General features: G+C 30.9%; 1 protein-coding gene across 8 annotated transcripts in view; it reads left to right on the top strand.

Moving 5' to 3' along the window:
- LOC106672208 (RNA binding protein fox-1 homolog 2) overlaps window positions 1-9726 on the top strand; it is a 91266-nt gene extending 81540 nt beyond the window's left edge. For 6 of the 8 annotated variants that reach the window (XM_014403443.2, XM_014403441.2, XM_014403440.2 and 3 more), the window contains 8 exons: window positions 594-617; window positions 3050-3182; window positions 5430-5493; window positions 6993-7049; window positions 7283-7306; window positions 8364-8536; window positions 9142-9205; window positions 9528-9726. In XM_014403443.2, the coding sequence (XP_014258929.1) occupies window positions 594-617; window positions 3050-3182; window positions 5430-5493; window positions 6993-7049; window positions 7283-7306; window positions 8364-8536; window positions 9142-9205; window positions 9528-9572 (584 nt within the window). In that variant the 3' untranslated portion in view covers window positions 9573-9726. The remainder of the gene's footprint in view (window positions 1-593; window positions 618-3049; window positions 3183-5429; window positions 5494-6992; window positions 7050-7282; window positions 7307-8363; window positions 8537-9141; window positions 9206-9527) is intronic. The other 2 variants (XM_014403438.2, XM_014403439.2) reach the window with 2 other exon arrangements.
- Window positions 9727-12404: the final 2678 nt, after the last annotated feature.

Raw genomic sequence — 12404 nt, 5'->3', positions numbered from 1 at the left:
TATAAAATAGAGTAAGATTTAGATTTATGTCTAGGAGAGTGCTTGTGGAAAAAAACGACCCTAGCAAAGCGTTACTTAAGTGTTTGTCTTGGTACTTTTACTTTTCTTTTTAAATGCTAGATATGTTGTTAGCAGTAAAAAATATTGAATGCCCTAAGTTTACAAGGCATTTCTGTATTTTAGTATTTCTCACTAGGACCGGGAGCCTGCCTAATCTCGGTGAGCTCTCAAAACATCAATAAATTTACTCTTACCATCCGTAGCTTTTCTAAAGCTTCTGTGATATTAGTTATTATTATTATTTAGAAAATTTATCTTTTCATTTAAAAAAAAGAAAGAAAGAAATATATTATAATTGCAGTAGAGTATTTGTTTAAGTAGCTTTTTGCACTTAAGAATTAGTTTTGCACTTTTTTATCTCTCTTATTACCAATTTTTCCACTTGTTTATTTTTTGACATTTAAATTACATAGTTTTTATCTTTTTTTAAACTTATTTATGTTTAAATAAGGCAAATATGTTATGATTCCCTACCAAGACTTTTTTTTACATAAACAACATTAATTGCAATGCTGGTAATTATTTTGTTTCAGCTGTATGTCTACAATGGCCCGAAGGTATGTCGAAAAATTGATTGAACTTAGCTTTTCCTGTACAACAACTATATAAATATTTATTTCAATTACAAACTTATATTAATACACATGCATGCAACACGCTTACCGACTAAATAGCCTGGCATGAGTCAGAAGATATTAGAACAAAATGGTGAAATTTAATATTTGTGGCATCTTTTTAAGACTAATTGGGTTTTGGTTACTTAAACCACTTGTTGCTGTAATAGTTCTAGTGCCCTGCTGCAAGCTTTTTGTGGATACATTTTTTGTGCTAAGCAGGCCACACACGGACTAACTTTTGTATTTCGTCCTTATTTTAAAAAAAAAGAGTATAAAAATTAAAATTTCCTCTCACTCATGATGAGCATGGAAGGAGAGCATTACAAAAAAAAAAAAAAAAAAAAAAAATATTTTCTCAGTAATCTTGAGGAATTTACCTCCGCTAAATAATGGGACATGCATGAATATGATGTGTGAATATACCGTAGTCAATATAGAATACACTATGGAGTGTAATAATTACACGCGTTTCTGATTCTTTGAAAGTTTGAAAAGAGAATATTAAAAGCAACATAAAAGAAAAAATATCTTTAAAAGCAGCAGGTTTCAGAAATTTCTGTAAATTGCTTACTTTTGTAGACAAGAGTACATTTATTTGACTCTGGGCTTAGGAGTTGTTTGTTGAATATTATTTACATTTAACGTTATGTGTGAAGGTTCATAGGTTAGCCAAAATTGATTACAATGGTTAAAAAATGTGTCTGAATTAAGCAAATAAACATTCTGCTTGATCAAGGCTAATTTTATTATCTAAATGAATGTTCTCATCAAAAAATTGAGCTTAAATCCAAAAAAAGCAAATTATTTCATATTAAATTTTTAGCCTATTTTTCTATTTTTATTATTTTCAAAACCATTTCTTTACAAGGGCTGTCTTAATTTTATTTATATCAACATCAACTAGGTTGGCCCCTTTCAAATGAATAAGAAAAAAGTCCACACATAAAAGGCATCTCACATGAACGAAAATAAATGATTTGGCAGGGTACAGACTGGCGGTGACATGGCCTTGGTTGGCAGCACTATGCCGTGCGAAGCGAAGGTACCTCGACTTTTCTTTCATGTTTTGCTCCCATGTAATTATCATTTTCTTTATTTACCGTACCCTCCGAGTCTTGCACTCGCACGATTTTCTTACCAATACCCTCATAACAATATATTGGATTGGAAAACTAACAGTTTTGTTTAGATTATGAATTTGTAAACCATGTGGGAAAGTTGAATTATACAGCCTATTATAAAATACTTTGTCCTGAGGGAATTTTTTTTTTTTTAAATTTTGATATAAATGGCTACAGAGGAAATTATTGTGTTTTGGTAACTCCTAAATGATGCTACTACATTCATATTTATCATTATATGTTTAATAATTTGCTTATCATCCTTTTGCCTCATATACGCTCCATATTTTAGTATGGATAATATATTATTTCTTTTTTTCTGGTGTCCACGAAATTTATTATTTTAATTTATGCTGAAATGGATATGGTAAGAAAAAGCTAAAAAAGATGTCGGTCTCCTAACTTTATACGAATTTTTGTATAACGTCTTCTTTTTTTTCTTCGGGAAATAAATCTGCAGTACCGATTGTTTTTTTTTTATTTTGTTTTGTTTTTGCTGGTTTCTTATTTTTAGCCGTCCAGTTTGTTTTGCATGGGGGAACAGCACAATTTTGTTTTTTCTTTTCTATATCTTGGCCATGCCAGGGTTTTTAAGGGTCATTTAGATATTAGTACTTACTACATAGTATTGGCAATTTTTATTTTTAAAATAACTACAGTGTTTTTATTTTTATTTTTTAGCAGAGTTGACTATGTGTTGCATAATTGTGTATGATGTACAGTTTACATAATTTGTGTGTTTTTTACTTGATTACGCATGTCATTAAATGGAACATGCTCTCAATAGAAACAACAAAAAATATCTTATTTGTGCAATTTATTTTTTTCAATTTTTTACACAGTTTTTAAACAATTGTGGCACGTGAATAGCAAGTTAACAATAACCGACGTAAATTACCAAATGCAACCACATTCCTTTTTCTTTGCTCAAATTTATATATAAAAGGGATATACTTATATAAACTATTAGTGCAGTAGATATTTGTGTTGCCCTGGTGTTGTGCTAATCTTTGTAGACTAAAATTGCATTGGCCTTAATATACCTTGTATAACTTTTGTCTATTTTTTGTGGTGGAGAATTTCAAAATCAAACCATTTTTATGTGATTGCATGACAATGATTTTTTTCTCTTGTACACACCTACAAATGGCAGTTAAACCGAACGTGTCCACCAAAACAAATGAAAATTATTAGTTGGTATGTTAACTTGCTATGTGTGCTTGGTTGAGTGAGAGTATGAGTGTTGTATAGCTACGGCGCTGAGAGGTGCTGCTATACAGCGGCGGGCGAGGGCCGCGTTTCCGGCAGCGGCGGCAGCAGCGGCTGCGGCGGCATTTGCAAGGCACCCTTCCCCACTTGCGGCAACCGCCTTGGGATACACACCGTGAGTACAAACTTTTTTAACAAACCAAAATTTTGCCAGTCCACTCCCACGGAGGGCGCTGCCAGCTCAAATACAACCCCTCTTCCAAAAAAATAAATAATTAACATTATATTTAACACGCTGGCTGTTTAAACGGCCATTTTAATTTTATAGAGTCGCTAGGCATTGATGTTTCAGGATGTCTCTAATAGGTATAATATTTATTTTGCAAAATCTTATCAAAACATTTGTATGTGGATTTGGTAGAAACAGATAAAACGAAACTTCAAAGGACAAACAGGGAAAATGTGTTTTCATATAACAATTTTTTTTCTTCTTTTTTTAAGATTTCTCACTGATAAATAAAGCTTTGTCATTTCTGATCATCCTCGCTTCTTTGATCTGTCAGACATGTTTCAACTTTACCATTCAACTTTTCAGCTGTGGGTTTATGTTCTTTTGTGAAATCTGAACTCATCAGACAAACAGTGAACACATACTTCAGATGGTGAAAACAGCCAGATTAAAAAAATCTGTACTACTTACTTACCCATGAAAAAGTACTAGTAATTATGGCAAAAAATGTCAAACAACTACAACATAGGCATAAACTAATAAACATACCAAAAACAAATACGACACATCAGAATGGACCACAATAACATAAGAAAAGAGTATGATAAACTGACCTATTTAATTTAACAAATCGGCCATAAAGCCAGTACCAAAAAAAGAAGTACATAGGAAACAAATTTGTCAAAACTTCCAACAAGATTAACACACTGACCAAAAACAATCTGTTTAAAAAAAAAAAAAAAAAAAAAAAAACGGACTTACAAACACACACATTGTGTACTACAGCAAACTATGAAAATACACATTACAGCACATAAAAGGACAACTAAGAAAAACAGTAGAAACAAAAAACAACAAAGAGTTTGAAAGAGAGAGAGAGAGAGAGAGAGAATAAATATGAGAGAGTGAATATTCATTAATGGATGAGTGAAAGAAAGTGTAAGTAAGAGAGTAGTGGGAGAGAGGAAGAAAGAGTGGAAAAAATGCGGAAATGTGTTTGACAGTCCAAATCAGCAATATTCTAATGAGAGGATCAGAAATAAATTTTTTGTGTTTACATAAAATTTATCCCACACTTTTTTTTTCTTTACTATTTTTTCATTATTATTATTATTATTATTTTCTTAATAATTGGTAATGCCTATATACACCGTATACACCATTCGAATATTGTTATCTCCTTACTCTTTTATTTTCATTTATTATTTATTTATTTTGTGTTTTGCCACGAGCCTGAAACATCAGTTTCTAACTTTTTGTACATTTTATCAAGGCTTTGGGTATATGAACATTGTCTCGACGTGCACTCAAGCCGAGTCCCACCAATCGAGCGAGAGTCGACCGAACGAGGTGGTACACGGTGAAGTGTTACTGGATCACTAAGTAACTTTTTAAACCTTTCAGACATTTCCGACGAGTTGATGAATGTTTTGAATGACTGTTGGCAGTTCTTATCTCTTTTATTTTATATTTATTTTAATGTACAATGTGCCAATGCCACCATTTTTTTAAACTGAGTTGTCAAATTTCACTTTGAGTCCTGTAATCACTTTGAAATTGATTCTCACAATACAGTTAATATATAATGCTGTCCAAATATTAAAATGAAAGAAATTGATTAGGTTTGTGTTTGTAAATATGTCCTGTTGTGTGTTGCATTTGAATGAGCCTGAAGTGCATGGTTCACATATGTGGCTGTGGTGAAATTTTGCCTTGGTCGCAACGGATCCGCTTGAATCACTATTAATCAACTAATTGTTCTTTATATTTTATGTTTTTAATTACATTACTTTTTTTCTTTTAGTTTATTTATATTGTAGAAGCACATTACTATATTGTATTTGATGCCTTGTGGGACTAGACTTTAAATCAGCTTTGATTCTGTGTTGGGGTAATACGTATTTATTAATGAAAGGAATGATTTATATTTATTTTTATTTTGAATTTTTATTTTATTTTTAATAGCTATTTAGTGTCACAAACAAAATTAATGTTCTAATTAATAAAAGATTAATGATATGTAATGCATCATAGAATTTAATAAAATATAAAAATAAAATAAAATACATTTAACAAAAGACATTTGAATTTACAATTTTCAAAAAAAAAAAAAAAAAAGCAACAATCACTTATAATTGTGATGCTGAATGAAATTTATAAAAAGAGTTTTGAATTGTTTCCTGTTTGTTTCAGTGGTGTCTACTATGATCCCATTTTAGCTGCACATGCCGCTTCTGATAGCAATTACAGGCTCCAGGTAATTATCACCTTATATTTTTGTTCTTTTTTAACATGGTAATGTCTTATTCGAGTAATAAGTACCATTCCCCCTTTGTTCGAGTGCAACAACATACAAAGAACAAAAAAGATGTCAAATGTCTGACCGCGTTTTACTTTTAACCCCCTGTTAAGTTTGTGGCCCTTTACACAATCACTTTGTCCTATTTCTAAAAATCTGTCTTGGTAGTACAATAAAGGCACATTACATAACATTCTTCAAGCATTTTGCTGCGGCCAGCTTGTAAAAGTTCAGTTTGTTTCGATGTCCACTGACAAGGAAAAATTCATCACGATGTCTCAAGTTTTGTTATGTTGAAGTTGGATAACAAGTGGAAGAGACTTGACCGATGTCGAGTGATAGACAGTGAGGGGAAGGGAGTGAAAGTTGGTGGTTGGAAAAGAGAATTAGGGAGTTGAATGAATTTCCAGTGGGTGGAAGAGAGTTGAAGGAGAAAGTCGAGTGAGTGGAAGAGAGTGAGAAAATGGAAGAGTGTTGAAGAAGGAGGGGTTTAATGAGTCGACGAGTGTTGAGTAGAAGATAATCGAAGGTGATAGTGGAATGAGAAAGTGAGCGAGTGAGAGAGCTAGTAAGCGTTAAAATGTCAAATGAGAAAATTTTAGTAGTAAGTAGGCAGGCGTTGAGGGATTGACAGCGAGGGTTAATGAGTCTAAGAGAGAGTGAGCAAGTGGAAGAGAGTTGAAGGAAAGAGTTGGTCAATGGAATGAGTGGAAAAGAGTATAATGAGAGAGTTAATGAGTGGAAGAGTGTTGAGTGATGGAAGAGAGAGTTAGTCAGTGGAATGAGTGGAAGAGAGTTAGTAAGAGGAAGAGTGTTGAGTGATGGAAGAGAGAGTGAGCAAGTGAAAGAGAATTGAAGTAGTGTTAGTCAATGGAATGATTGGAAGAGAGTAGAAGGATAGAATTAGTAAGTGGAAGAAAGTTGAACGAGGAGAAAGTTAGTGGAAAAGAGTAGAATGAGAGCGTTAGTGAATGGAAAAAGAATTGAAGGAGGAGAGAATTGAATACAAGTACTTTGCAATACGTTTTACACATTACTTCTAATTTAAAATCCATGGGTTACACCATAAACTTCCAATTTTTCTGCCAAGACGGTTGAGAAAAAATTAGTGTCACGAGCGGTATTCGAACCCACGACCTTCAGCTTTTGCTGATTACAAAAAAATAATAAACAGATAACTCATTAAATAACCATAAACTTGGCAAATATGAGTTATATGCCCTAACCACTTGACCACGACGGTTCTCAAAGATGTTGCCATTTAATTTTTATATTCGAAAATACCTTTTAGTGAAAAGTGAATGTAAAATTGGGCAAATCTGTGTTTATTCGTTTTATATTGCATCTGAGGCTTTTGAATATAATTGTGGCACGCGAAGATAGTGTGGTGTCTTTATTTAAACTACCGTCTCCCCCCTCAACTGAGGTTTAATTTCAAAGGGTCGCATTTCTTTCAGGGCCTCCTAGCTGCTGGGAACCTACCCGGGATTTCATTAGGACTGAAAGAGGATCCTGTAAGTGAATTTGATTTTAATTAAAAAAAAAAAAAAAAAAAAAAAAGCTTTAACATGTTTCCAGGCATGAAAAACCGGGTATATATTGCAGAACGAGAACATGTTTAAAACCCAAATCCCTTAATTTTTTTCCTTCCGTTTTATTTTTTTTAAAGTTGACAAAGAAATGTTTTCCCCTTTTGTTTTCAACCTTTTTTAAACTGTTTTTTATTATTTTATTATAAATGTTTCAGGGGTCAGGGGGGACACCGACTGAGGTATTATGAAAAGAAAGAAAATTTGTGTTAGATTTTTTTTGTTTTGTTTTCATTGGACTTAGTTGATTTGCAATGCCCCGGATATGAACGAGTGGCATACCTAATTTGTGTGTGTGATATGTAAATAATTTAGCTAGGTGTAATCTTGGCAAACGTTTTTATAGTTTAATTTTTCATATAAAGTTTTAACTTTGGAAATTTAATAAGACGAAAAATATCAATCGTAGTTATGTTTTTATTTATTTATAACTAGAACTAATTTTCACGTGTTAATTTAATACATTGTTTTTGTTCTGAATGCTTTACACATTATATGCCATAGTTTTGTACAATATATATTTTTATTTGTAATCGTACATTATGAATTTCACTAATGAACTTTTGGAAACAGGATTTAACAGATTGATTAGAACAAATTAGCTAAATTGAATTTTAGATAAATGTTAAACTGGGTGTATCTGCTTTAACGAAAAAAAGAGAATTTCTGGATGAATTCCTTTTAACTTAAAATAAGCGCTACTGTTTAGTAAGTGTACAAAGTACAAATTCCTTTTTTTTTCTCGGTAGTACCGTCAGTTTTTTTAAGTTTGTTATTTTGGAATTTATCCATTATTATTTGTAATGTTGCAGGACCTTACCCTATTTTAGTTGACATAGATTTCTAAAATGTTTGCACTCTTTACAATATTGTAAAGCATAGATAGAGAATGAAGAACATTTCTATTAGATCCTATGTATTTTAAAACTGATTTTATACTGAACATATTTCGGACATTTTTTAATATAATTTTGTTAACTCTTTGGATTTCAAGAAGAATGATAACAAAATTTGTAGTGTTAGCTAGTTTGTGTCATAGTGTATGAAGATAATTTAAAATTTGGCCTATAACATAAATTAATTTTTAATCAACAAAATAAAACTTATAATTTATTGATTCATATTTAAAAAAAAAAAAGAACATTTGAAAAGTAATGATAACAAAAGTGAGAATTGAAAATAAACCGTTTTTATTTTTGTGCATCCTTTTAAAAGGCATTTTGATTGATTTTTAATCAGGTAGCGGCAGCAGCAGCCGCATCGCCTTTGTTGAAGGCGCCAGGATCTTTGTCAACAGCGGCACAGCAGGCCTCCTACGCTGCGGCCGCGTCCTATACTGCGGTCGCTGCAAGAGCGTACGGAGCAGCAGCAGCGGCTGCACAGCCTGTGGCAGGCTATGCAGCAGTAGCCGGGTAATTAGAACGAGCAAGCACCTGCTTTTTTCCTCTCTCCAGCCATTATTGCTTTCCTTTTGTAGATATGTAGTAAACCAGCAGCTTTATCCTCAGATTTGAATTTAAGCTTAATACTTTATTTCTAAGATGAATAATGTACTTCAAATTTAATTACTTTTTTGTATTTATAAAACTTAACTTTTTGTTTTTATTGGCTTGATCGTAAAGAATTTTTCAATTTTTTAAAACTAATTGATTACATAGTTTTTGGGAGTTCAACCTATTGAAAGCATGAAGCTAAGTTTTATGAACGTGTCTACTTTAAACTTTTAATTTGTATACTTATTAACATTTCTATGGTAAAATTATTTTTCAAAGATAAGTCAAAAATAAATAGAAAATATAATTTAGTTTTAAGTGAAATATTTAAATTAATTTTTATTTAAACAAAGCATACTCTAGAAAATATTTGCTGTCATTTAGTCATAACAAAAAAAGCTATTTCTGTATTATGTAGCTGTGCATTTTTTCTTTTAACCATAATTTTGTATTTTCACATTGCTTTATTTAGCGATTTTTCAAATTGTCTACCAATTACTATATATCGCAATTTCTTGTTTCAGCTATGGCCGTGAGTACGCTGATCCTTACCTCGGCCATGGAATTGGTCCAGTTGCAGGATACGGGGTAGGTTTTTTTACATAACACCCTCTAGGGAAAAAAAAATTACCCCAAGATTTTTGTAAATTTAGCATTTTAAAGGTAGTAAGGGGGTTTATCCTTACTATTTCTTTTGAGATGGTTTGAAACGTTTTTAGTTTGCGTTAAAGTCCAGACTGCTCGGCTACCAAAATGTAAAAATTGAATAAAAACTCAATATAATTAATTACCATCTCTAAACGTCACAAAGTCTTCGACAATAATTAGGGATCCCCCCAGATGCTGTATATGAAAGAGGTTTTCACAAATTCACACCTTATAATAAACTTTTAAATCTCTTTTTTTACAGGCTGCAGTTTATAGAAGTGGCTACAACAGGTTCGCACCGTATTAACGACTTTCTTAAATGAAAAACACTCCAGCCACAAACCTCATAAAGTTATTATTACCTTGTAAATAAAAAAGTCAATTTACATTACATTAATCAAGCAATGTAAGTATATTTCTAATAGATAACTTTAAAAAAAGAAGAAAATAAACAAAACAAATGAAGAAAAAATATCACAATTTGTCACCCATGCTGATTTATACATTATTATTATTATTACTTATTATTATAGACATAAATTATATATAAATATATCATTGTGATATATATAAATGTATACACTTTTTTTTCTTTAAACACTAGATATTTGTAATTACAATTTTTTGTACAAATATGTCTTCATATGTATATGTATTTAAAAAAGTAAAAAAAACAAAGAAAATTAAAGATATATTTAATTAAATATACCAGCGGACTAATTTCGTTCCAGATGGTATTTAAAAAAATAAAAGAAAAAATAATAAAAACACCAAAAAACAAGTAAACAATAATATTTAGGAAAAAGATTATTTCTTTTACCTTTCTTACCATTTGTTCAAATCTTTGTAGAGAAATGATAGCTTTTGATTTTTTTTAATCCCATTCTGTGTGTAAATATATATACATACATATATGAATGAATATTATTTTTTTAAGTGTTCTCGAAGAATCTCATAACTTAGCAGCCTTGGCCTCACTTTGATTTAGGCTTCTTTTTTTTATAATTAATTATAAAATTGTTGTGTCTTGTTTATGATATTTCTTTTTATTTTCTAAATGTAGCACTCATCATGACAATTCTATAAATGTTTAACTGTTAATCACAAAACTTTAATTTTGTACAAGGAGAAAAAAAGACAGTTTTTGTCTCTTTTTTGTTTTGGATTGTCATTTAATTGATGAAAAGACATTAATTAATTATTAATAATGGTTGTTGTAGGCGTTCAGTTTAGTTATTGATTTTTTGACAATCTTTTTTTTTCTTTTTTCTTTTTTTTGTAAACTAATTTATTTTTAAAGAAACCCTGTCGAGATCAAACCTTTAGATGAAACATATAAGCTCTCTCCTATGTTAATTCTCTTGACTTTTGTTGTCTTTTCGCTGTGAATTTAGATTTTTTTCGAGAGACTTAATCCATTTTAAGTGAAAATAGGTGGTTAGTTGTCCTATTTTAAAGTGTGACATATTGTAAGAAAATGCAGGTACGATTAAGAAGAAGAAGAAGAAGAAAGTGTTTGTTGTATTCTAGTTATAGCCGTCAGTTATGAATTTATATTTTTTCCCTCACAAATCCGTGCTAAAAAGTGAAATTTTAATGCTTGATGATATATTTTGACTTTGATGTTTTCTTACCCAGTTCTTAAACCCGCTAATTTTCCCGATAAAAATTGTCATAATTAACGTTCAACGAAGGCAATGTCCCTGCATTTTCATTTTGACACTTGTGGTTCAAAATATTGTGATTATTTGAATATACAATTATAGTTTGAATGGGTCAAGAGTGATTGCTTGTCGTTAATAGTTAGCCTAGTTAATAAAAATTAAATTATAATAGTTATGGAAAATATTGAAACTTATTATTGTACGGTCTAGAAAGAGCTAAACTTGATTTAGGTTTTCTTTTACATGTATAGAATATATTTGTATATTGATATTTTGATGATGTGAATGCTAGTTTGGCAGAATGTCAGAATTTTACATTTAGAATCTCACATGGCATTCAGGAGACCAAAGAAACCAGTATTTAATGCTCAAATTTAACAATTGATTTTTATTCAGGCTTCACAAGTTCAATCTCAGGTCACGGTCTATTCAACAAAAAAAAAAAATTAGGTTTAAACCTTCATCTAATCCATTGTTGATATTATTTGATATTTATGAAGGTTGCTTAAAAGAAATACTCATTCCTTGTTTCTTTTCTTTCATTTTTTTTAACATGCATACGTGTGAGTGTCATATTTTACGATGACATCTGAGATTGATTGGATATATATATAATGTTAAAATACTATATATATCAATGTGTATCGATGTTGATTATATTTTGTTGTACAGTTTGTTTTCTGTATAATATGTGACGGTTAATTCAACATGTCTTCCTTTTTTTGGCACAAACCTTAAAAATAAGCACATTGATCAGCACAAAATTGAATATTGGAAAAAAAATAAGACGGCAGTTTTCGTTTTAATATTCTTTGTAAGTGTGACAGTTGTTGATGGCTTCAGAGCCGATTGTAGAAAAAAAAAAAAAAACTACTGCTATGTTGTGTTTGTGTATTCCAGCATTATAAATTAAAATATATTAAAATGTAAACTTGTCTATTGATTTTATTTACCCTGCTTTTTGTGAAATATTATTATTGGGATTGCTGTTGTCGAGTGTGATACGGCGACAGTCACTCAGTACATCACAGGGCAGACAACTCATTAGAATGTGCTTACCTTGGGGAAAAAGTGTGATGAGCTCCTTAAAATGTCCATCATTAAAACACTGTTATAAACTTGCATAAGAAATATAACAATAAATGCAGTTAGTCGCCTATCCTCCCCAAAAAAATTTCTTATAACCAGACTATCATATTGAAAAAAGCTTTTAGCAGCTGTACGACTGTTAGGCGGGCTAGACAATCAATAATATAATATTGCACAATATTTTTGACCATATTGAAGTATGCACAACTATTGAACAAAAATTAGAGATTTTTTTAAAATTGCACTGCAGAATATTTTTCATATGTAACACATAACATTTGGTCTTGTTCATGCGAAAGCATGGACTTATGGGCCATCAATATTATTGCTTGATAAACTGGGATCAATATGTCATAATAAAAGTAGTGTGCAATGTCTAGGTAGGG

The sequence above is a fragment of the Cimex lectularius genome, unplaced genomic scaffold (assembly GCF_000648675.2).
Source record: "Cimex lectularius strain Harlan isolate CLEC.00 unplaced genomic scaffold, Clec_2.1 scaffold17, whole genome shotgun sequence".
Taxonomy (NCBI): domain Eukaryota; kingdom Metazoa; phylum Arthropoda; class Insecta; order Hemiptera; family Cimicidae; genus Cimex; species Cimex lectularius.
Note: the sequence above shows the minus strand (reverse complement) of the source record. Positions and strands in the feature narration are given on the sequence as shown.